General features: G+C 38.7%; 1 protein-coding gene and 2 long non-coding RNA genes across 7 annotated transcripts in view; 1 reads left to right on the forward strand and 2 right to left on the reverse strand.

Annotated features, from left to right (window-relative positions):
* The window catches only part of nova2 (NOVA alternative splicing regulator 2), a 93722-nt gene extending 88686 nt beyond the window's left edge, over positions 1 to 5036 (forward strand). For all 5 annotated transcript variants that reach the window (XM_027999492.1, XM_027999490.1, XM_027999491.1 and 2 more), the window contains one exon: positions 2356 to 5036. In XM_027999492.1, the coding sequence (XP_027855293.1) occupies positions 2356 to 3378 (1023 nt within the window). In that variant the 3' untranslated portion in view covers positions 3379 to 5036. The remainder of the gene's footprint in view (positions 1 to 2355) is intronic.
* The window catches only part of LOC114133547 (uncharacterized), a 46740-nt gene that overhangs the window by 12077 nt on the left and 10720 nt on the right, over positions 1 to 23943 (reverse strand). The gene's annotated exons all lie outside the window — the stretch shown is intronic.
* LOC114133540 (uncharacterized) lies at positions 8866 to 17539 on the reverse strand. The gene is made up of 2 exons (XR_003593194.1): positions 14128 to 17539; positions 8866 to 13992 (listed from the first exon to the last, which is right to left on the reverse strand). It is a non-coding gene; the product is annotated as an uncharacterized LOC114133540 (long non-coding RNA).

The following is a 23943-nucleotide window of genomic DNA, read 5'->3' on the forward strand; positions in this document are numbered from 1 at the left end:
TGCTGTCTTTTGCTGAAAAGTTACCTGTAAGTTAGTTGATCTTATTTCAAATGTACTAAAATATTTGCACTAGAATACAGACCAAAAATACTTGGTTAGATTTTGTGTTTTTGCAGTGTAACGACAGCGGTGACTCCAGTAAATGCTAATCGGCTCAGTTTAAGGTTTGGTGATCAGCAGGAAGTGGAGTTCACACTTTGTTAGTCTCCTTCATGTACGCAGCAGATTGCCGCCGAGCCGGCAGCGGCAGCAGCAGGACGTGTCGAGCGATCCTCGCTGTGTTCGAGAGTCGATCAGAAACAAAACCGGCTCCCGTTCATCCCTTCAGAGGAAAGGAAAACCAACAAACTAAACTGCTAATCCCAGCAGAGGAGCGGCCCAAACAAACGGCCCCTGGAGGAGGAGACCGTATTCCAGCCGCTGCAGCAGCAGTGCGACGAGTTTAAATCTGCACCGCCTTTGCTAATTTTCTATTTTTATGTAAATTCAGCCGCTGCCTGGGAGAAAGAAAGCTGCAGTGCAGATAATGAGAAATAAGAGTCAAAAAAACAAAAAGAAATGCAGCAAACGAGCAAAACACAAATCAAGCACAAAGCTCTCAGGAATACACAACATGCACGTGTTTAGAGATGAAATGTGATGTTTTGTTGAGAGCTTCCAGAGCTGCAGCAGACATGCGTCATTCTCTGCAGGCGTCAGCGGAGACGCGCGTCACAGCCGCCTTTCTGCTCAACTCACAGCCGCTTCGGTCTGAACACTGCAAAAACACGAAACCTTACCGAGGATTTCTGTGTAGTTTACTGGGCAAATGTGTCAATACACTAAAAACAGGAACATACAAGCAACATTTCATAAAAATATAGGAGCTTGTTTTAAGTCAATAATTCCTTAATATCGATTAAAAAAAATTCAAGTTTCACTGGTTGAATATTCTGCCGTTACCTAGCAACCCCAGCCAAGCCCAGCCCGTTACCTAGCAACCCAGTACTAGTTCCACTAATAACAAGGGAAAAAAATGTGTTGTTACAAGTGAAATAATTTGTTAACAGAACCGACTTTCCTACTTTTGAAACTCTGAAATTTCCAAGATTTTTCTAGAAAATTTCTGAGATTAATCTCAAAATTTCCATAAGTTTGATTTTTGGAAATTTCCTTGTTACTTATCTGCATTGGCTCTAATGAAACCACGTAGATACATGAAGGGTTTTGATCAAAGCTGAAAAGGGATCTGGGATGAAGTGTTCATTTAACCCCACAGCATGATGCTGCCACCACCATGTTTCACTGTGGATATGATGCTTTTTTTTTATTATTTTGGAGTTGTTGCCAGATTTGAATTTTTTTTTCAATAGAAATTCAAAAAACAATGTAATATTTTTGCCCCTCCTTCAGTGCTTTTACCAACTTCTAAGCCTTTTATTTTGAAGGAATGTGCAGTTATTGTAACGCAGTTTATAAGTTATCATCTTCATTGTTCCATGGTGTCTAAATAACACTAAAAATATGCTGCATCCTTTTCTGGACTCATGTTTTCTGCTACGATCACATTTCCACCTCAGCTGATCTCAGTGTTGCATCTGGACGAGAATTAAAAAAATAAAATAAAAAGTTTCTTTGTGTAAATTTTAGATTTATCGCAGGTTTTCTACGCGCTTCGTCGGCCCCGCTCCCTTCATCTCTACCCTTTGAATGCTGGAGCTGTGTTTCCATGGTAACGCTGACCCCTGGGAGCCGGTGTTACTTATTTTTTAATTTTTTATTTTCTCTCTCCACAGAAGTATCCTCTTTAGCATTCCTCTTTCTACTCTATCTCTCTGTCATCCATCCATCCCTCCCACTCTGTTTACCTCCTCCTGCCTCTCCTCCGCTCCCTCGCTCTGTTATGCAGCAAAACCATGAAAATAATAAAAAATAATAAATCCTGCAGACAGTTTGTAATCTTCCACGTCAGGCTCCAGTGACACTTTGAATGTCCGTTTCTTTTCATCACCTCTCAGACATCGTTCATCTTTTGTCATTTCTCTCTCTCTTTTTTTCGCTTCCTCTCCTTGTCATAGTCAAGCTAGCATAACTGACCTACTTCCCTCTTCCTGGCTATTATTTTTCTTAATTAAAGCTTTTTCCTGACTTGTTATCTAGTTGTGGTAGTGTTGACAATCAGTAGAAAAGCACATATTCTTTTATATATCAGGAGTACATTTAATAATTAGCGCATTATGTTGACAACTTGACAGCTAGTCATCGTTAGCAAGTTATCTGCGGGATCTTGCGTGTTGCGCTGAATGTCTCCTGGACTTGCGGTTAACATATTTTCCTGTTAATAACTCTTCTTCTGTCTTCTTGTCCTCCCAACAGGCCAAGCTGATTGTCCCCAACAGCACAGCCGGCCTCATCATCGGCAAAGGCGGCGCTACGGTCAAGGCGGTGATGGAGCAGTCTGGGGCTTGGGTCCAGCTATCCCAGAAGCCCGAGGGCATCAACCTGCAGGAGCGTGTGGTCACCATCAGTGGCGAACCCGAGCAGAACCGCAAAGCCGTGGAGATTATCATCCAGAAGATCCAGGAAGACCCTCAGAGCTCCTCCTGCCTGAACATCTCCTACTCCAACATCACCGGGCCGGTGGCCAACTCCAACCCCACCGGCTCCCCGTACGCCAACTCCACCGAGGTGATGCCGGCGGCGGCGGCCGCTGCAGCCGCCACCGCCTCCTCTCTGCTGGGCCAGGCGGGCCTGGCGGGAGTCGGCACGTTCCCGACCACCATGTCCAGCTTCTCAGGCAACGACTTGCTCGCCATCACCTCTGCGCTCAACACCCTGGCCAGCTACGGCTACAACACCAACTCTCTGGGGCTGGGGCTCAATCCTGCCGCCGCTTCCGGGGTGCTAGCCGCCGTAGCGGCTAATGCCAACCCAGCAGCGGCCGCCGCAGCTAATTTGTTAGCGTCGTACGCCAGCGACGCGTCTACCAGCGTGGCGCACCCTGTCGCGAGCCTGGGAGGCCTCTCTCTGGGGTCACTGGCGGCCGCCACTGGCGCCACTAATGGCTACCTGAGCGCGGCGTCGCCTCTGGTGGCGTCGTCCCTCCTGGCGACGGAGAAGCTAGCAGAGGGAGCGAAGGAAGTGGTCGAGATCGCCGTGCCGGAGAACCTCGTCGGCGCCATCTTGGGGAAAGGCGGGAAGACGCTAGTGGAGTACCAGGAGCTGACCGGCGCCAGGATCCAGATCTCGAAGAAAGGCGAGTTCATCCCGGGAACTCGGAACAGGAAGGTGACCATCACGGGGTCGCAGGCCGCCACGCAGGCCGCGCAGTACCTGATCAGTCAGCGGATCACCTACGAGCAGGGCGTCCGCGCCACCAACCCACAGAAGGTGGGCTAAACCTGACAGCCGCCCGGAAATGAGGAGGAAAAGTGAAAAAGGAACGGGGGCTTCGGGGGAGGAGAGCAAAGAAAAAGGGAGAATGGAAAAAAGGAGAGGAGAGAAAGAATATCGGAAGGAATCGTTTGCGCCGTTTTCTTCTGTGTTTTCAGTATTCTATATTAAAAAAAGGAAGTTTTTTGACTCGAAGCAAAAATGTGCTGAGGAGGGGAGGGGAGCGAGTTATTACGCTGAAAAACCAAGAAAAAAATGTGTAAAATGTAAATAAGGTTTTATTACTTAACGTCTTGACCTTTTGGGATTTTTTTATTGTTTTATTTTTTGTTTTTTGTTCAGTAAATTAAGCTGTCTGTGTATTGTGTGGACAGAGCTGAATGCCATTTAGACTGGGAGGCTACAGAGTGCGGCGGGGGTCAAGGGTCACGAGGGTCAGGGTGAGGCGGAGGGTTGGTGTTTACAGGGTGCAACACTCCCAAATCCCATCCCAGCCGCCGGCCCCTCCAGCCCACACGCTGTATCCTCAAACAGATTTTAGTTTGATTTTATTTAATCCAGGAAATTTTAAATTCGCCCCCTTTCGCTTCAGCCCCTCCCCTTTTTAACGGTTTTAAAAAAAGAGAAAGTTTGCAAACTTTATCTTAATGTGTGTAAGCTAAGAAACGTCCTCAACTCCCGAAAACTTCGCCTCCCTCAAATCTCGGTGAGGAGCGTGAGGGCGTTTCTTCATTCGCGCACACACACACACACATTTACACACACACAGGCGCAGCGCTGCAGACCCGTCTCTGCAGTATAACAATAATAATAATAATAACACTAATGATGACAGCAGCTGCGTTTCCGGCACAAATGTGCGCAAAATTTTAAAGTTTTGCAATTAAATAAGAAACGTGATGAGTCATTAAAAAACAACTTCCTGTTTTCTTCTTCTTCGTGGTTTGAGAGTCAACATCCGGTTGCTGGTCATGTGACTCGTGCGATGTGAAAAAATTGTTTCCATTGCAGTTTTTTTAAACAATAATTTCTTTTAAGTGACAATTTATTTTAAAAAAGTCAATTTGCGCCGTCATCTGTTGACTGGAAACGCAGCTGATGTTGTTTTGCTACAGGAAATCTCCACCACTGTCGCTATTTATTAATAACATCGCTCGTTTAAAGCGCAGTCTAATTTTTTTAATCTGTGAATTCAGGTTGACATGAATGTAAATGAGACTTTTTGTTCTGGTTTTTGTTTTCATGTAAGAGGAATAGTAATGTCAAATAGTGTAATATATGTCTTATTTATGTCCAGTGAGAGAGCCGCCCCAGGCAGGAAGAACACTAGAGTGATATATCCAGTCAAAGAGCAGAACAGGGAACACACACACACACACACACGAGTGCTGAAAGGAAACGTCACAGCACCATGTTTGGTGCCACTGAAAGAGAATCCATCATATCTGCTGTCTGTAGCTGAAGTGAAGCGTCCAGTTATCGTCCGCTGCAACTAAAGATGAATCGTTTAGACGAGACGTTGTGATGAAAAAACCTGGAAATTTATCAGTTTGAAAAGCTGGAGTTTTGCTAGAAAACAGAAATATTTTGAGATTAATGTCGGAAATTTGGTAGAAAATAAACATGGAAATTTTTGAGCCCAATATTTGCTAAAAAAAAAAAAACTCAGAAATTTTGAGATTTAGCCAAGATATTTTGAAAAAAAAAGTGTAAATTTTTGAGTTTGAAAAGTTGGGACATTTTTGACTTTTTGAAATTTTATTATTTTAAAGAGTCAAAAAAAAATTTACTCAAACTCAAATTTCCAGCTCTTTTCTAGAAAATTTCTGAGATCTCAAACTTTCTACCAAATTTTGGACTTTTCAAAAATTTTGAGATTAATCTGAGAAATCTAAAGATTAATCTCAGAAATATTTGAGAGAGAAAAAAACGTGGAAATTTCTGAGTTTCGGACGTCAAAACTTTCTGACTTTAGAATCTTTACAAAATTTCAAGATTTTTCTACAAGTTTCTGAGATCTTAAAATATTTACATCAAACTTTCAACTTTTAAAAATTTGGAGATTAATCTCAGAAAATTGCTGGGGAAAAAAATCTGAAGTGTTGACTATTTTCTAGAAAAATCTCAGAAATTTTGAGGAAAAAAAACACGAACATTTCTGAGTTTGAAAAGACGGAAATGTTTGACTTTTGGAAACATTTCAAGAAGTCAAAAGCTGAAAAGTTTTGACTTTTGAAACTCAGAAATTTACCAAGATTTTTCTAGAAATATTCAGGTCTCAAAATTTGAGTTTTTCTACCAAATTTTTGACTTTTCAAGTTTTTTTCTAGAAAATTTTAGAGATTAAGCTCAAAATTTTCAAGTTTTCCTACCAAATTTCCACACACACACATTCGCTCGCTGAAGGACACACCCGGCGCTTTATTCGGCGCCACCAGAGGGAATCCATCACACGTTCGGCGCAGCCTGCAGTTACATTTCTAATCCAGCAGGGGGCTTATCGGCGCTGTGGTGCAGCTGCATTACGCTCCTGTTTATCCTGCCCTGCTGCAGCTGAAACCGCGTCGTTTAGACGAGCCGATCTCGGCCTGTGGTCTTCCAAACCCACCTCCCCTGTTTCAGTTTAACTGGATCCAGCCAGAGCACTTAGGACTGACTACTGAGGAGACGCAGCCGTCGAGTCGGGCGGAAACAAAACCTAAATAAAAACACTGAGACGTCGTTCGTCTGGGGGCCGCCGCTAAATCTGCGCGCAGATTTGTTCTTCAAAAGGCAGCATGCATATCAGTGAAAGGAGATAAACTCGCCCATCCGACTGCCACGAGGTCAAAGGTTAAAGGGCAGATGTCCAACACGCACCCGGGGAGCGGAGCTCCCGTCCGTTTACTGCCCGCTGTAGGCTGCTGAAGATGCTGTTTATTGTGTTGAATATATTTTGTGTTGTGTTTTTTTTTAAGCAAATCGGAGTACACTGAATTATTCTTATTATTTTTCTTATTTTGTCTTAATGCACTGTGAAGCTAGAGAGCCGCTCTCCCGACCTGCTGGAGGTCAGGGATGCGTGCTGCAGACGGCATCATGACTGGCAGGGAAACAAAACAAAACAAATCCACGTATCTGAAACATCAGAAGAAGTCGTCATATCCGAGTCCTGAGGGAGAGACCGGGTCGGAAACCGGATCAAATCAAACCAGTTCTTCAACGCAGCTCAGAGTTTTAAAGTCCAAACGCTAAAACTGAGGAGGGGGTGTGTTTTTTTTATTTTAATTTTTTTTACTAAGCTAAAACAACAACAACAATCTGAGCCCAGATCAGATTTGCTAGCGAACGCGTCGTTCTCAGTTGGAGCGCCAGTGAGGGTTTAATCTCCACAACTTGGTAAGGAGGCTTCTTTACTCCCATCTAACTCCATCCACACTCTGCTCACCTCCTCTTTCCCAGTGCACTCCCATTCTGACACCCTTCTCCTCCTAACACATCGCTCCATGGGTGACTATGTCTGCTGTTTGCCCCGATCGATGCATGTCTGCTGCTTGCCCCAGCAAACGCCTCAGATAGAGTCCGCAGAGAGCCACGCCTACGGAGAGCTGCAGGAGGAAACGCTGGTGCAGCTCAGAGCAGCGGCTGGTCAGCTGGAGTCCCATTTGCACAAACTGCGGCGGCGTGTTGGAGGCGATGTGGACGAGAAAAAACCTGGAACATTTGGGACTGATTTCAGAAATTTTCTAGAAAAAATAAGGAAGTTTTTGAGTTTGAAAAGTTGAAAATTTGTTTGAAAATCTCAGAAATGTTTCAGCAAAAAACAAGCTTAAAATTTGATTTTTAAAAAAACTAATTTTGAGGTTAATCTAAAATAAATTTATGAAAAGCAAGATGCTTCTGAGTTTGAAAAGTTTAAACTTTGCCAGAAATTTTTTTAAAATTAAATTTCAGTAATTTTCAAGAAAAAATATTGAAGTCTGAATTTGAGAAGTTATAAATTTGATAGAGAAAAGCTCAAATCTTGAGATAAATCTAAGAAATTTTCTAGAATTTTTAATTTATTTTTCATTTTTATCACCTTGAGCTCCAAAAGTAAAAGATTTGCTAGGAAAATCTCAGAAATGTTCAGATTAAACAGATTTTCGAGAAAAGTTTCAAAATTAGAAAACTTTTGAAATCTCCAAATTATTTTTCCCGAAAATCTCTGAGGTTAATTTCAAAGCTTCTGAGTTTCTTCTTGCAAATTGGTGATTTTTCAAACTCAATATTTGCAACCGTTTTATTTTTATATAAAATTTCTGGTTTTTTCTAGAAAACTTTTGATTTCTCAAAGTCAGAAGTTTCCACATTTTTTCTTTTAGAAAATTTCTGAGATTAAACTTGAATTTCTTTTTCTTGCAATTATTTTACTTTTCAGACTCGTAAATTTTCTTATTTTTTCTAGAAAATTTCAGAGATTTTTTGTCAGAAATCCAGCCCTCCTTTCCCTGCTCTTCTGTCCGCGTCGGCCCAACACGCCGTCGTACACAAACACATATCACCGGGGAGAATCTTGACTCGGGTTTGACTGGATTTCATTGGTAGATTTTGCTCCCGTTCTTCAGTGAACAGATACTGTGCTGCATGCGTTTCATACGCAAAATAATCAGAATTTAACATTAAAAAAATGTCAAACTCACTGGAATTTGTGATTTTAAACAGTTTATTTATAGACTGAATGTGCAATATGCAGAAAACATGCATGCAGTGCAGCATCTTTTAGCGGGAGACGTGCTTAGATTATTATTATTATTAATGAAGAGAGGATTTATATTTCATCTCACTGATTAAACCTTAAAATAATCTTTAAGTTCTCTCAACGTTAGGCGACTGAAATAAAAATGTGACAAGTACTGGAAGCAATACTCGCGTCGGCATATCGTGTTGTCCCGTCTTTTATCCTCTGTCTGCCGCATAGGAGCGTTAAACCGTAGATGTTGGATAGGTTTACAAAAGTACATCTTTTTGTTTTCTTTTTTAAAATTGTGGAAATGCTGCTATTTAATAATTGATGTACCAAGACGAAAACATATCGGAACCTGTCCTTCAGCTGGAGCAGCGAGTTTGAAGCGACGCTGTAAAAATAAATGTTAGATGCTGACAATAAGTTAATTATGTGCCAAACATGTCTTGAAGGAGCTAAAACTCTAAACGTGTTAACTCAAAAACATTAGGTAATAAGAGACCTCCTTTTATATTAAGAAAATGTGAAAAGTGCCAAATGAAACTTATTTATAGTAAGGGTGAAGTTCCCATATCTGTTTTTAAGAACTAGCTAGGCTAAAAGACGAAGCACCTCACTATAACTTTCAGTTTTTGTCCTTCCTGCTAAAGAAGGAACCGCCATCTTAGTGTTAGGTGACCCTCTGGGAACTCAACCTCCCAGAATGCAACAGCACTACTACAACTCTGGGGCTAGACTGATCAACATAGCGATAGCTTAGCATCGTCATGCTAAAGAAAATGTGACTAAGATAGCATTCTTAAGTACAACCTTTTATAGCTACAACAAGAAAAAAATAAATAAAATGTATTTTGTGGAAATAGATGTTATCTTTTTTGCACGTCTATATTGCATGATATCAAAGTGAAGCGTGGACAAAAAAAGAAGAAAAAAAACAAAGAAAAACAAATAATAAAAAAATAGGCAGTGTGTGTTGTTGATTTTCTGAAACAAATCTCTGCATGTCGATAAGGGTAGAGCATTTGATATTGTTTTACGTTCAAACTTGTTATTCCATGCAGCTGCTTTGAAACAAACATGGCCGCCTCATGTTTGCTACAACAGGAAGAGGAAATTTTTTAGAGTTTAAATTGACTTCCTTGCGAGGGATTTGAACAAAGCTTTTGAACAAACTTTCCTTTCTTACATCCTGAGCGAGCTTGGATTAAAAATATTGAAACGCACATTAAAATCTATATATTTCTTAGGATTTAGCTACAAATCTAGACAGAGATTGTCCACGAATGTTCTCATCATTTCATGAGTTTCACTTTTCTCACAACTGCTGCAGGAGCTTTCATGTGTTTTTCTGTGGTTTCGTACTCTAACATTACTAACCTGTTGGCGCGTTTTGTCTGGAGTCTTTTTATTCCCCCTTCCCTCACTTTCTGGCTTATCTTGGCATTAATTCATCAGTTTATGCAGTCAGTTAGTTATGCAGGAGGAATCCAGGACCGGTGTGACAGAAGGAGGTAAAAACTCCTTCATGCGTCGGTGTTTTAATCGGGATGCACCGATCCGGTCATCAGAACCAGACGATTTTTTCCCCCTGTTATTTAATAAATCGAAACAGAAAAGTGACATTTCGTCATGCTGTAAACACTTAAATGAAATGTTCTGAGTTTAAATAAAGGTTAAGGAGTCCTACAGTATAATGATGCAGTATTTTAAACAATATATTGCACAGATTATTACACTTTATTGATTATCAACTATCTTGTTATAGTGTAATACAATAGTTTCCATGCTGTGACTCTCCGGGGTTTTGTGCTGCAGAAATATTTCCATTCAGCAGAATCTCTTTTTCGTAAACGATGCTAAGCTAATGATGCAACTCTGACATTTTACTAGAATATGGCAAAGGAAACACGCTAGCCGCTAAAACTCTCATGTTTTAGCAGCTAGATAAAACATGAGAGAGTCAACCTAGCTTAGGTTGGTGGAATCACCCGACTCGCTCGCTCTTCGGTTGCCTAGCAACAGCCTGCTGGGTGAGAAGCAGTCACAAGCCCCCCCCCTTAACCTTTGGTTACCTAGCAACGACCTGCTGAGTAACTGGCAGTTTAAAGTTGTTTGAAAATAAACAACTGGAAAACAGGAAAGGTTACGCCAACAGTTTGGCAGTATTTCAGATATTTGAAACAAGAAATTAATCAATAATTGTTGATATCGACTTATATTTGTTTTTTAGCCGTTTCGTCTTGTTTTAACAGTATTTCAACGTTTTAAAAATTGATTTTTATGCAATTAGCCTCCTTCATGAAAACCTGCAGCAGGTTTTTTCTCGGGTTTTCAGTCCATAAAAAAAGGAAACCAGACGTGATCGGTATCGGCTGAGATCGGTGCATCTCTGGTAAACACCTTTCTGACTCCCAGATAAAATAAGTATTTTTTAGTCCCGGCACCTCCGGTGTTCACTTTATCGGCTTCAGCATGGCCGTCTTATCCTCCTGTCAGAAAGTATTGCCATGAGGTTTTAAATGTTTGCACTAGTTAAACTCTGCTGACACTGCATGACGGGCCGAGCTGAGCGTGAGACCACTGTAGATGTTTAGCATTAATCCGTGTTTTGTGTGTTTAGATGTGCATGCTCCTCATGTCCGTCTCTGTTGAAAGCCGATGAATCATAATTTCTTAAATGTGTAGCTAGTTTAACCCCTAACCTGCTCAACAGGTCATAACTTGTTCTGATTTTCATTTTTCATTTTTTGGCCCTTTTTACTCCACCTACCTCTAGAAACCTGCTTTCCGCGGTGTGTTACAGGAAACTCGGTCCCCATTGAAACACCAGCAGCAACTGTAGACTGCATTTGTCACATCACTGTTTTTCTGTTCCTTCTTCTTCTGTTGATCTCTTTACCTTCCTGGTTTTTGGTTTGTACTGTATGCTCTAACCCGAATCTGTTTTAACGAAAAAGAAAAAAAAAAGAATGCCATTTTCTGTCTGTAGCTTGTTTACCCTTTTTTTTTTCCAAACATACACATAAACACAAACAAAACACACTCCATGCTCTCCTTTTTGTGCACTTTCACTGCCCACTCCTTCCTCCTCCTCCTCCTCTTCGTCCAAACATACACTCACACTTTTCTTCTCCTCTGCCGCCTCCCACGAATCTCTTCTCTCGAGTGCCAAAATAGAAAAAAAGAGAGGAAAACAAACAAAAAAAAACAAAAACAAACAGTGACTACTACTCCTCCTCCTACTACTACTACCATTCCAAGCGTTTTTGAGTTGTATTGTCTTGGACATCCATCTTGGAAGCACCCATGAAGCCAGCATGCTCCGCCCCTCATAACATGATGTCGCTCATGACGCCTCAACAGAACGGCACCTTTTGCCCCACCTACCACCACCTGTCTCCTCCTCCTCCTCCTCCTCTTCCTCACCCCCCCCACCCTCCACCCTCCACAGAGCTAAACCCGGCCAGGATTAACCCCTCTGCAGGTCGGCTACCTTCCTACTCCAGAAACCAAACAGAAACAGCGCTACTACCGCTCATGCCAGCTGCTTTTTCTTTTCTTTTTTTCCCTCCTAATTCTGTCATTTCTTCAGCCTGTTGGACTCCATTTTGATTGTGTGCCATTTCCCCCTTTCCTTCCTTCTTTCTTCCTTTCTCTGTGATCGCTCTCGCTCCATTTGATTTTTTTTCTCAATGGGGAAAGATTTTTTTTTTTTTTAAATCTCCATTTTGTTTTTTTCTAATGATGATTTTTTGTTTTGTTTCTGTTTGTCGTTTAACATCCAAATCACGCACCGTGGTGTGTGTGTGGGGGAGTGTTTACGCACCGTCAGCTGCGCAGCCCATCCTCTGTCTTCTCGAACTATTTTTGAACTTTCACCCCACCCCCTCCTCCTCCCTCCTTCCTCATGAACTTTGACCTTCCTTCCCCACTTCTGTGTTCATTCAACTGTTTGGACGATAACTCTCCATTCCATCCCTAAAACCTCTCTTGAGACTGTGCAATGCTAGCTGATATGATTGGATTATTATTATTTTTTTGTTTGTTTGTTTGTTTGTTGCTCATCATTGGGGGACATTTCTCTGAGATACAAGTAAAAAAAAAAAAATGAAAGTAAGAAAAAGATCCTTAAAGAAAAGAAAACGCATAAAAAGCAACTGTTTCTCCACGTTTTTCTCTCTCTCTCATTGTAAATATTTTTGTCAGAGTTTTTTGCCAAGCTGTAAAGAGAGAACGTGATAAGCAGAACGGGGCCGGCAGCATAAAGAGAGAAACTCCTGAACTCCCGTAGTGTGATCTTTAATCGGCTCTGCTAGTGTTGCCCTGTGCTGTTATTAGTGTTGATTTACCTCCTGTGTGCACTGTTAGCTTCCCTGTTAGCTTCAGATAGCAACCGCTAACCTCGACGGCTAGCTAAACGCCATTCTCGATGTGCATTTGTTGATGTGTTTCCTACCAGTGAGTTGTAGTGGCGTTAGTGTGTTTTTATTAGCGTTAGCCACATATATCATCATTACAAAAAATAAAAACACCGCCATTAGTGGAAAAAAAAAAGAAGAAAAAGTCGGATCATATCTCCATGTTGCATTTTTTTCTGGAAATAAATTCGACTCCCGCCATTTCATTGCATTGCTCTCAGCTCCACTCTTGATTTATGCTGCCTGCCCCATCGCCGTGACAACACCACATGAGCTATTTATTTCTCAGACTATTATTGATATACTATTAATAAATAACGTCGCAACAAGAAAAAGGGAATGACTGGAAAAAAAAAGGTGAATTAATACTATTGTTTTGTTTTTATTTTTTAGTATCTTAGTGGTTGCTTTTAACAACATTCATTAACTGACTTAAAAATTATTGAATATTTAATGTAATTGTAGCATTGTGTTTGTAAAGCGAAAAAAAAAAACCTAGTGAGTTGTGTTTCTTGACTTGTGGATTACCAGTGAAGTGGGCAATCTAGTGCTAATATATATATGAGGTCTTTTTTTAAGGATTCTTATTTTGCGACAGCAACAGCAGTCATTATAAATGTTCATTTTAGCATCACCTGTCTTCCGTTGTCTTATTCTTCACCTTCCACCACACTCTGCATCATCACAGTAACACATCGCAAGTCCGGGGTGGGACCGAGTGCTAGCTGGTGTGAGCTAAAAACATTCACACCAACCCGAGGGACGTCGGCCCCGCCCACTTCCCTCAAATTAAACAAAATCCGTGTCAGATGTTTGTGCTGCAACACTTTCATTTGTGCTGCTATTGCTTTAAAGACTTTAATAAATGTTTCCAGTCAACCAGCCAATAGACATTTACGAAATTAAACAGTCGCTACTTTGTGCCACACAATGTAGCGACTGTGCTACGTTGATTGATTGATTAATGTGCTGCACAACTTTTTGTGTCTTTTTCCAAAGGTCAACCAGCCCATCCACATTTATGAAATTAAATGAAATACGGTGTCAATCAACTGTGCTTCGTTTGTGCAGCACCAAAACTTGTGCTGCTACGTTTGTGCAGCACAGTTGATCGACACCATATTTTATTTGATTTAATAAACATGGACGGGCTTCTTTACCTGTGGTGACCTCTGGAAACATTTATGAATATATTTAAAATGACAGCAACACAAAATTAAATTTGTGCTGCACAAATGTAGCAGTATCAATTTTGGTGCTGCACAAACCTCCAAAATGAGTTTTTTTTTCTGAACTTTCTGCTAAATCTTGAGCACAGTTTATTCACATCAATTAATTAGATTTTATAAATGTGAACTAATCAATAATTGGTTTAAAACTTGCCCTCAAGTTTATGCTGCTTTTAAAATGAAAATTTGTGCTGCACAAACGCAGCATAGTTAACACCAGATTTTATTTGATTTTGTAAATGTGGATGGCTGGTTTACCTTTGATGACCTCTGGCACAGGCAAAAATGTGTGCTGCACAAGCATAGCAGCACAAATGTTGGTGCTGCACAAAGGTAGCCCAGTTGATCGACATATTTCTTTCGATTTTTGTAAATGTGGACAAGCTGGTTGAACTTTTATGACCTCCAGAAACATTTGTGTCTTTAAAATGACAGCAGCACAAACAAAAGATTTTGCAGCACAAAATTTGACACCAATTTCATTTAATTTGAAGAAGGTGGGCAGGGCCGACTTCACTCAAGTGAGCGTGCATGAGTTGCTTCTAACTTTCCTTTGGATGCATGCGTGTTGGGGTGTGGGTGTTTGTTGGGCGAGTGTGTGTGTGTTGGGGTGGGCGTGCGTGTGTGTGTGTGTGTGTGTGAGGTTGGGGCTCGGGGTGGGTGTTTCTGTCCAGTGTCCACCAAAAAGCTAAAACCTGTCAGGCTTCCATGCTCCCTGATGGAACCGCCTGACGTTATAGCTGCAAACCCTCATCATGTGATCTGACTCAACTCGACTGTCCATAACCCCCTTCAGTCACCTGACCAACCAAATCAACCAATCACTGTCCACCACTACCGCCTACCCCTGCGCCATCCTTTTGCTGCACACCACGTCAGCCCCATGTGATGTCCTCCATCGATAACATACTACTGTCACAATCTATACTGACAGATCTGGGGATAAAAGTTAAAGTGGTTTTTTTGTTGTTTGTTTTTTTACTTTTTAGATTCCTGACGGTTGAAATCCAAACAAAACCGAATTCAGTTGCTTGATTCATTAAAGTTTCAACCAATTTGGGTTTAGTTTGCTTTAACACGTCTGTTCCTTGGACTTCTGCCTCCAAAGCCTCAGAGGTGAAAGAAATTTAGCACTAAAGTGTAAAAGGAAGCATCCAGTAAAGGAGGGGTTCTCAAAGTGGGGGTCGTGGGCCGGAAAGGGTCGCAAGACGCCAATTGAAGGGGTCACTAAGTCATTTTTAGAATTATAATAATGTAGCTCCTAACGTGCATGCAGGGTTAAATAATTAAATATGTCATGAAATAAATAATGTACATATAGGTTTAACATTTTTCAGAATGGAAAAAATAGCATGTGTTCCAATTTAATGTGTGATTAAATTTAGTTTTTGTGAAGAGCTTTGAGATGACGTTTGTTGGGAACTGGCACTTTATAAATTAAATTTAAATAAACCGAGGGAAATAATGCCTTTTTTAGAGGGTTGCATTTGAGGTTATTAACCAACTAAAACTAACAAAATAACAAAAACTGAAATTGGGAAAACATTTTTGTTAACTGAAATAAAAACGGTAATTTGAGGGGAAGCTAAATTGAACTATAGTGTGTGTTTATAAAACTAAAACATAATGAAATTATAAATATGACATCCTTTGTTTTTGTGTCTATTAATTTATTTATTAGCCTTTTGAACTGATGTGAAATTTGTTTTTAAGTTTACGCTAGTTGTCTGAAAATTGCGGCGTAAATCCGTAAAAGTATGAAAAAACTAAAACTACTACTATAACTAACAAAAACAAAATAATATTTAACTAATAATTAATAAAAACTAGCAAACCCAACTAATTAAAACTAACTGAATCAGACAAACAAAAAGTCACAATGAAATAAAATTATCACATGTCACGCAAGTCTCTGGCGCTCTTATTTTGGCGGCCACAGGCTGAAAAGTGAGGGAACCCCTGCAGTCGCAGAGAATTTCACCAGGACTATTTTTGCTGTGGGAAGCAGATGTAGTCGTTGTGCAACATAAAGTAACATAAAATAAACGTTTTGGGGACAGAAATTCACGTGACAGACGTTTGTTAGCGTTTATTTCAACATTTAGGGATTAAATCTGAAGGCGGTGCGCTTACTTTCTACACCATTTCACTCATTTAAAAAAAAAAAATTTAATTTCTTTAATCTTCGAACCAAGACTTGCTCTTTTCCCCCAGAGCTGCATCCTGCATCCTCTTGTTCATACTACTGTACGTGCCGCATACTACCTTTACCAGGCCAGAATCCACCTTAACCCGTTTCCATGGCAACCCGCAGGGGGGGGGGCCAGTTGCCCGGCAACTGGCTTCCAGCACAACAAAACCAAGCTACCGACCAAGCAACCCAACTGACGAGGCCACGCCCACCTGGCAATGATTTGATCTTAGAGGAAGAAGCAGAGGAATGAGAAAAATAAAAAGGAGAGAGAGGACAGGAAGAGGGAAACGTAGTTGTGATTCTCAGGGTGTCTTACGCAAATTTACTGTTTAGTCTGTTCTCCAGTCTCTCGCTGGTGTCTTGTTGCCCCAAAGAACGGTTTGTATTTCCCCCAACCCAATTCTTCCCCATCAGCCGATTGATAGCAACCGATCGATCGACCAATTCTCTCTGAGCAATGGTACGCAGCCGGCCGGCTGTAACTTTATGTTTACAACCCAAATGAGACCAACAACGCTGTTGACAGAATGTGTAGGACTATAAAAAACATTTACAAAAAAAACAACAAAAAGAGACGAATCTCTGAAGAAAACTTATTTCTAAATACTGGAACTTTTCGCTTACTTTCTATGTGACATGAGGTAATGTAATTTTTGTTTTCCAATCATTGCATGTGAATATTTTCTTTGCAATGAAACTGTTAGAATGGATGGTACATTTGTGACGTCAGTGCAACGCCGAGGCGCCGACGTAGGAATCAGTCGGCGTCGAGGTTTTTCTGTCACCGTCAGGAGTGCTTTTGGACCAATGAATGCTAAATGTGTGACCATACAAAGCTGTAAAGGTTTTGTTTATTTGTACATGGTTATGGGTAAAATAAATCATTGAAGCAAAGTAACATCTTTAGTGTTAAACAGTAAATCCTCACGTTTGCTTTGAAGAGTCAGAAACAGGATTTGGATTTTTTTTTTCTTTTTTCTTTTGGACAATGCTAGATCAGGGGTGTCCAAACTCCAACGACAAACAATGCTTTCATTAAACTAGTCAGATATGTTGTTGGGAAGGGATGTGTAAATTATTACAATTTTGCAAAAACAATTACCAAATTTTTTGGAAAAATAAAAAAAAATTACTAAATTCTAACCAATAAAATAAGGATCTGTTTGAAGACGCTAGCTGTGTGTAGCCAAGTTTAGGAAATATTAAATTAAAAGCAGAATTTGGTCACACTTTGAGTAAAGGTTGGTCAGATATGTTGTTGGGAAGGAATTTGTACATTTTCTAGAAAAAAAGAAAACTAAATTTAGTCAACTCTGATCAATAAAATGTAGCTGCAGCTGTATGTAGCAAAGTTGAATAAATATTAAATCAAACTTTGAGTAAATGTCAGGTATGTTTTTGGGAAAGTATGTGTAAATTATTACAATTTTGTAAAAAAAAAAATGTAATCAAATGTAGTAAAATGTAGTCAATTCTGAGCAATAAAATAAGGATTAATTTAAAGACGCCGGCACTATGTAGCAAAGTTCAATAAATATCTAATCAGAGTGAGTAAAAGTTAGAGTTAGTTGCCATCAGACTGCTGAACTCTTAACTGGACTGCACTCAAAAACTGGTCTCCACTTCATACCTTGCACATGTACAGAGCTAAATAACTTCTATTTTACTGTCAGTCCTGCACTTTATATTTTATATTTAGATTTATATTCCGGAGTAACCTCATAACATTAGAACCTCAAAACATTGTCCTGAGCCGTATGCAACAAAATTTCGTTCTGTATACACCCTGTGCATGCAAAATGATAATAAAGTAAGTCTAAGTCATATGTTGGGAAGGGATTTGTACATTTTCTAGAAAAATTTAGAAAATTTTGTCAATTCTGAGCAAAAAAATGTAGCTGCAGCTTTATATAGCAAAGTTTAATAGATATTAAATCAGATTTTGAGTAAAAGGATAGAAAAAAACAAAAAATGGGATTATTGAAAATAATTGGTGTTGCTGCCGACATTTTCTACTGTAGGGAGATTTTACTTTGTAATAATAATAAAAAAAACAGAAAGCCTTTGTCTACAAACACAACGTTATTCTTGAATTAAAGTCAGGGGCCACAAATGGCCCCCGGGCCGCAGTTTGGACACCCCTGTGCTAGATGAACTAATCCGAGGTAAGTGAAGAGTGGATTAGAGCAAAAATAAAGTTTCAGGGGTTCAACTCTATGACATATCCATCTACCCACAATCCTCCTGTGCACCAGCGTCATCCGACCAACACCTGCACCTCTCTGCATCCACCATGATTCCACCGTCAGACTCTGTGACCTCCGGCCAATCCGACTCTCTCCATGCCATCGGCTCCCACCACAGGAAATGGAGTCACAGTTCACAGCATGGTACGAACCGCCCGCCACTCGTCACTCTCCTTCCACATAACTTTCTCCATAAGCCACCTAAAGAAGTTCCTCCAGCTTCCAGCCAGAAGATCACGCTGAATCCGCTTCGGGTTTTAGATCATTTCAGATTAAAATACGTTCAGGTCAGTTTTTACAGGACGCCGTGTTTGGGTTATTGGAGATGAGGGGAAAAGGAGGACATTTCTGCCAAAAACATCAGAAAATTTCAGATTCATCTCAGAAATTTTCTAAGAAAAACATGAAAATTTCTTAGTTTAAAATGTTAAAAATTTGCGAGAAATTTTCAGAAAGTTTTAAATAAATCTCAGTAATTTTCTAGAAAAAAACTTTTCAATTTTCAAACTCAGTGGGGTTTTTTTTTGTTTATTTTTGTTTTCATAACATTTTGCGATTGATCAGGAACTTTCTAGAAAAGACAACAAAATTTCTCTGGTTGAAAAGTAGAAAATATGTGAGAAAAGACGTCTGAAATTTTAAGATTACGCTCATGAAATTTCTAGAAAAAAGAACATTTCTCAGTTAGAAAACTCAAAAATTTGCAAAAAATTCTAAAATTATATATAAAAAAATAAACATTTATGAGTTTGAAAAGTTGCAAGAAACTTTCAGAAATTGAGATTATTCACAGAATTTTAAAAAACTTAGTTTCTGAGTTTGAAAACACACATTTGCACAAAAATGTTTCTTTTTTAAAACTTTGACATTGCTGTTTGAAAAGATGAAAATTTATGAGAAAAACTGAAACTTTTAGATAAATTTAAAAAATTGTATGAAAAAAAAAAACTTATTTCATAAGTCAAATATTTTCTACTTTTGAAACTGCAAAATTGCCTAAGTAGCTTCCAGCAAATTTTAACATTTGAAGCTCTTAAATTTAAATGTTTTTTCTAAAAAGTGTCAGAAATTAATCTCAAAACTTCGGAGTTTTTGGTGGAAATTTTGTCTCATTTTTTCATATCTACAATGGCTGTAATATGCCCTTGTAGTTTTGTCCAATTTTATTGATGCTTAAAATTTATAATCAACTTTAATATTTATTAATTCTCTTACATTTAATTAAATGATTTCTTTCGGAGGCTGAACTGCTGGGAGCAAAAATGCAAAGCCAGAAAAATCCACATTTTCTGGAGATGAAGTTCAACCGAGGCTCAGAGAAGCCAGAAGCTCTAATGAAGGAGAATAAATGTTGTTACACTGCAAAACAAATAAATTTACCAATTAATTTTAGTCTAGTTCTTAGTTAAAATATCTTTGATCACTTGAAATAAGGCAAAACTCATTTAAAAGCAACTTTTCTGCAAGATATAGGAGGTAGATTTAAGTACATAAATCGTTAGTGATGAAAAATTACTAGTTCTTTTGAACACATTTAGATGAAATTAATGTGTTTAAATCGTCACATCTTTAGCTATAACTGGGGAATTCATGCAGTTGCATACAGGATTAATTTTACCGTTCTGTAAGTTTTTAATCAACCCAAACGGTTTGTTTTTCTGACGACAGGTAGCATCGTGAAGCTAACAGACGCATGTTGATCTTTAAATAAGCTGGAATGAATCAAACTACAAGGTTGAACTGCAAGTTTTTAACACTGCGGAGGAAAAATGGCTGCTTTAAGAACATCAAAACAGCAGGACTGTGAGGTTAGCATCTCTGCTGTTTAAGTTAAATCTCTCAAAATGTAAAATGTTTATTCACTTAGATGAAATTGTTCATCATTTGATTTCTTTTTTTTTTAGATTTTAGATTGAAATCTTCATTCAATTTATATAAAATGAACTGTGAAAATAACAGGAGTCAATTGAACACTGGACCTAGAAGGTAACAAACAAAACAGAAACAACAAATAAAATAAATTATGAAGTTTTTGTAAACAGTTGAGACCAAAACTCCAGACTGAAAACTTTTATCATCCAGTTCTTGGTAGAAAGAGAGAAAAATGATAAATAATGCAAATTGAAATTATTGAGTTTTTTGTTGTTATCATGCGAGTAACCGATTTATAGTGACAGGTCTTTAATTTATACATATTTTTATGAACCAGAAGATTTCTGCTTCGTTTTCAGCTCATATTAAGTCAAGCAGTGAACTGGAAAAAACCTTTTAAAATTTTGATTTGTTTCATGTCATCAAATTAAGTTACTTTTGTTTAATAAGCTTAATTTGATTTCTTGCAACAAGTTTTTTAAAGTTGGATCAACTGTTTTCTTTTTTTAGTGCACAGCAGTTCTTCCTCCAGCTGTTTGTCCATTTTTAGCAAATAAAATGTTTTTTCTTCCTCCGGTCAGAAATGGGCAACAGGACTGTTATGAGAACTGAAACAAACCTGAAGGAGTCTTTATAAAACGTTTATAAATGTTGTCATTAAGTGTCATTTGGTAAATAATGAGACTTAATGAAACTTTATTTGCAACTTTTCATTAAAAGTGTAATTATTTACCAATACAAAGTTGACTTTTAATGCAAGTTTTAGTGCTAATTTGCATTTAAAATGTCATTATTAACCAAGTGACTGTTGTCACAAAGTGTCGTTTTGTAAATAATGACACATTTAATACAAAGTTGACACTTTTAATGTCATTTTAATGCAACCCTGTTTTAAAAATATCATTTAAAATTAAGGCAAAGTTTACACTTTTAATGAACCTTTTCACACAATTTTGCATGACAAGTTTAATTATTTACCAAATGACAGTCATAAATGTTTACTGTCATAAAATGTCATTCGGTAAATAATGACAGTTAATTCAGAGTTGACACTTTTCAGACGAATTTGCCTTAAAATTGTCCTTATTTAATGAATAATGCAAAGTTGACACTTAATTGACTTTTAAAGTTTTCATGAAACTTTGCATTATTTACATAATGACACTTTGTAACAACAAACAGATATTTATGTCTGTTGCTAACAAGTGTTATTTGGTAAGTAATTAAATTTTTAATTCAAAATTGACACTTTTAATGGATTCTTAATGCTTTAAAAGTGTAATTATTTAAAGCAACAGACATAAACATTGATGAAGACTCCTTCATGTTTATGACCTTGTTATTTGTGTCAGTCTTCAAATGAAGAGTTGCTGAAGTGTGTTGTGCCTCAGATCGATGTGTTTTAGGAGGTTTGTTCTTTGCCGATGCCAGAGGTAAGTTACTCACCGCACTTAGAAAGGTTAAACTCACAATGATCCCTATCTTTGTATTTCCTGCTACATGCCAAATAACTCTTAAAGTTTCCAGTTTTTTAGGAGGGAGGAAGGGAAGTGCTTCAGCATATTTTTGTCCCAGCTGCCCTACTTGTGAAAGTTGCACAGATAAAGCGGCTGCGCGCCCCAGAGGAGCGAGGCAGACAGCTTCTTTGATTAACTATGTGCGTCCGCAGGCCTGCAACCGGCACAGCCTGTGAGCTGGAAACTGGGGCACTGGGATGCCATTTCTGCAGCTGCATGTCCTCTGAAGATTTAGAGTAAAACAAGAAAAAAATGGGACCTAATTGCCACTATAACAAAAGTCATTCAATTAATCACATTTAGCCAAAGAAAAGCCTTTGCTTCTTAACTGTAACTCTTTATCTCCCCCTTGCTAATGCTAGCAGATTATCCGTCTTTGTCAGCGTTAACAAAGCAGCTACCAGCGCTAATAGCTCACCGCTACGCTAACAGGCAGCATATTGATTTGCTTCCCACTTCTTCTGCCCTTCCTACATTTTCCCCCCATGTTCCCTCATTCATTTAAGCTCTAAAAATAAATGCCAGCGCCTCCCAGAGGAGCCGCACACCCGAAACTCCCAGGCTGGTTCCTCTGAAGATAAATTAGCATCTGGAGTGACTGCAGCCTGAATCTCTGCCTCTTTGAGTTTTCCACAGAGAAAGCCTTGTTTTAGAAACCAAAGCTAAGAAACTGTGTTACAAAATACAGATAGCAGGAATAATTAGGTTTCATTTACGTTTTATTTTAAAAATATATGTTAAACTGCATTTAATGCCTACCTCAATAACCAATGGGAACAAATTTACTACCAATGCAGCTAAAGGTTTCCACTGTTACCCCTGTTGTCACCCTAATCGTTAGCAACAAATTCAGGACTCAAAAACATGAATGTCGCTTCCAGAAACAAAATTAAAACAAAAACAATTATTTTGAAGTTAAAAATGCGATTCACGATGTAAGCAAAGTTACCAGGTAGAAATCAAGATTTAGCAGAAAGTTCAGGAAAAACTCATTTTGGAGGATTTGTATCCCCACAAATGCACTAAAAATACTTTAATTCAACCGGTGGTAGGCACGCGTCGGCTAATATGCTAATGTTCTAACAGAGCAAATGGTTCTATTTAGCGCTTCAGCAGTTTTTGCCAACTGAAAACAGCGCACTTAGCTTCCCCTAAATTAGTTAGTTTGGATTATCATCTAGAGAATTCATCAAGTAATTAGACATAATGTGCTAACAGCAGAGCTAATTTTTCATAAAACACTTTTGCTAACTCTAGCATACTTTGTTTACTGTAAATTAAAATTTCCAAATAAGTCTTAAAGCGCTAATTTACTTGACTGTTTTGTAGGCTTCCAGTTGAATGAAGCTGAATATCTGTGCTGACGTTTTGGTCATCGACTGCTGACAATTCTTCAAGTAGTGAAACGTAATGTGCTAACAGCAGAGCTAATTTTTCATTTAGAGCTTTAGCATTTTTGCTAATTGGAAACATTTAGTGCACATAGCTTCCCCTAAATTAGTTGAAGTTTTGGTTATTGACTGTTGAAAATTCTTCAACTACTTAGACATACTGCGCCAAAAGCAGATTTATTTTTATATTTGGCTTTTGCTAATTTTAGCACGCTTAGCTTAGGACTACTACTATTACTAATAATCATTTTTAAAAATAAACTATGAAATGCTCATTTGCCTGGCTGATTAGTAAAATGTCAGTTAAAGTTTGACGTGAAGTTTTTGATATTGACTGTTAGGAAGGCAAATTGTGCTAATAGCAGAGCTAATTTTCATTTAGCACTGTAGCATTTCTGCTAACTGAAAACATTTAGCGCACTTAGCTTTCCCTAAATCAGTGGTTCTCAAACTTTTTTCAGTGATGTACCCCCTTAAAAATATAATTTTAGTCAAGTACCCCCTGACACGGGCAAAACATTTTTGGAATAAAAAAGAGGTACAGTGCTGTAAATACCCTGTAAATACTGAATATAAAATTCAGTGTATGAACACACATTTATATTTTATCGAACTTTTTACAAAATAATTTTTCCCAAGACTTATTATGAGGAGCCTACTGATTTTTTAAAGATATTTTGAAAAGCTTCACGTACCCCCTGCAGTACCTCCACGTACCCCCAGGGGTACCCCCATTTGAGAACCACTGCCCTAAATTACTTGAAGTTTTGGTTTCTAACTGTTAAGAATTCGCCAAGTAGTTGTTTACATTAATGCTCTTATTTTGAAGGACAATTCCATTTCCTCCTCTTGTATTCTTATTTTTATAGAAACCTTTCGGTACACAGAAGAATACGCTTACATGAGCAGACAACAGGAAGTAATTAAACAAATCCAAGTAAAAATTCACATATGAATTGTTATGAGAGGCTTTTCTCATTTTCACCAGCAAATCACATT

The sequence above is a fragment of the Xiphophorus couchianus genome, chromosome 18 (assembly GCF_001444195.1).
Source record: "Xiphophorus couchianus chromosome 18, X_couchianus-1.0, whole genome shotgun sequence".
NCBI lineage: Eukaryota > Metazoa > Chordata > Actinopteri > Cyprinodontiformes > Poeciliidae > Xiphophorus > Xiphophorus couchianus.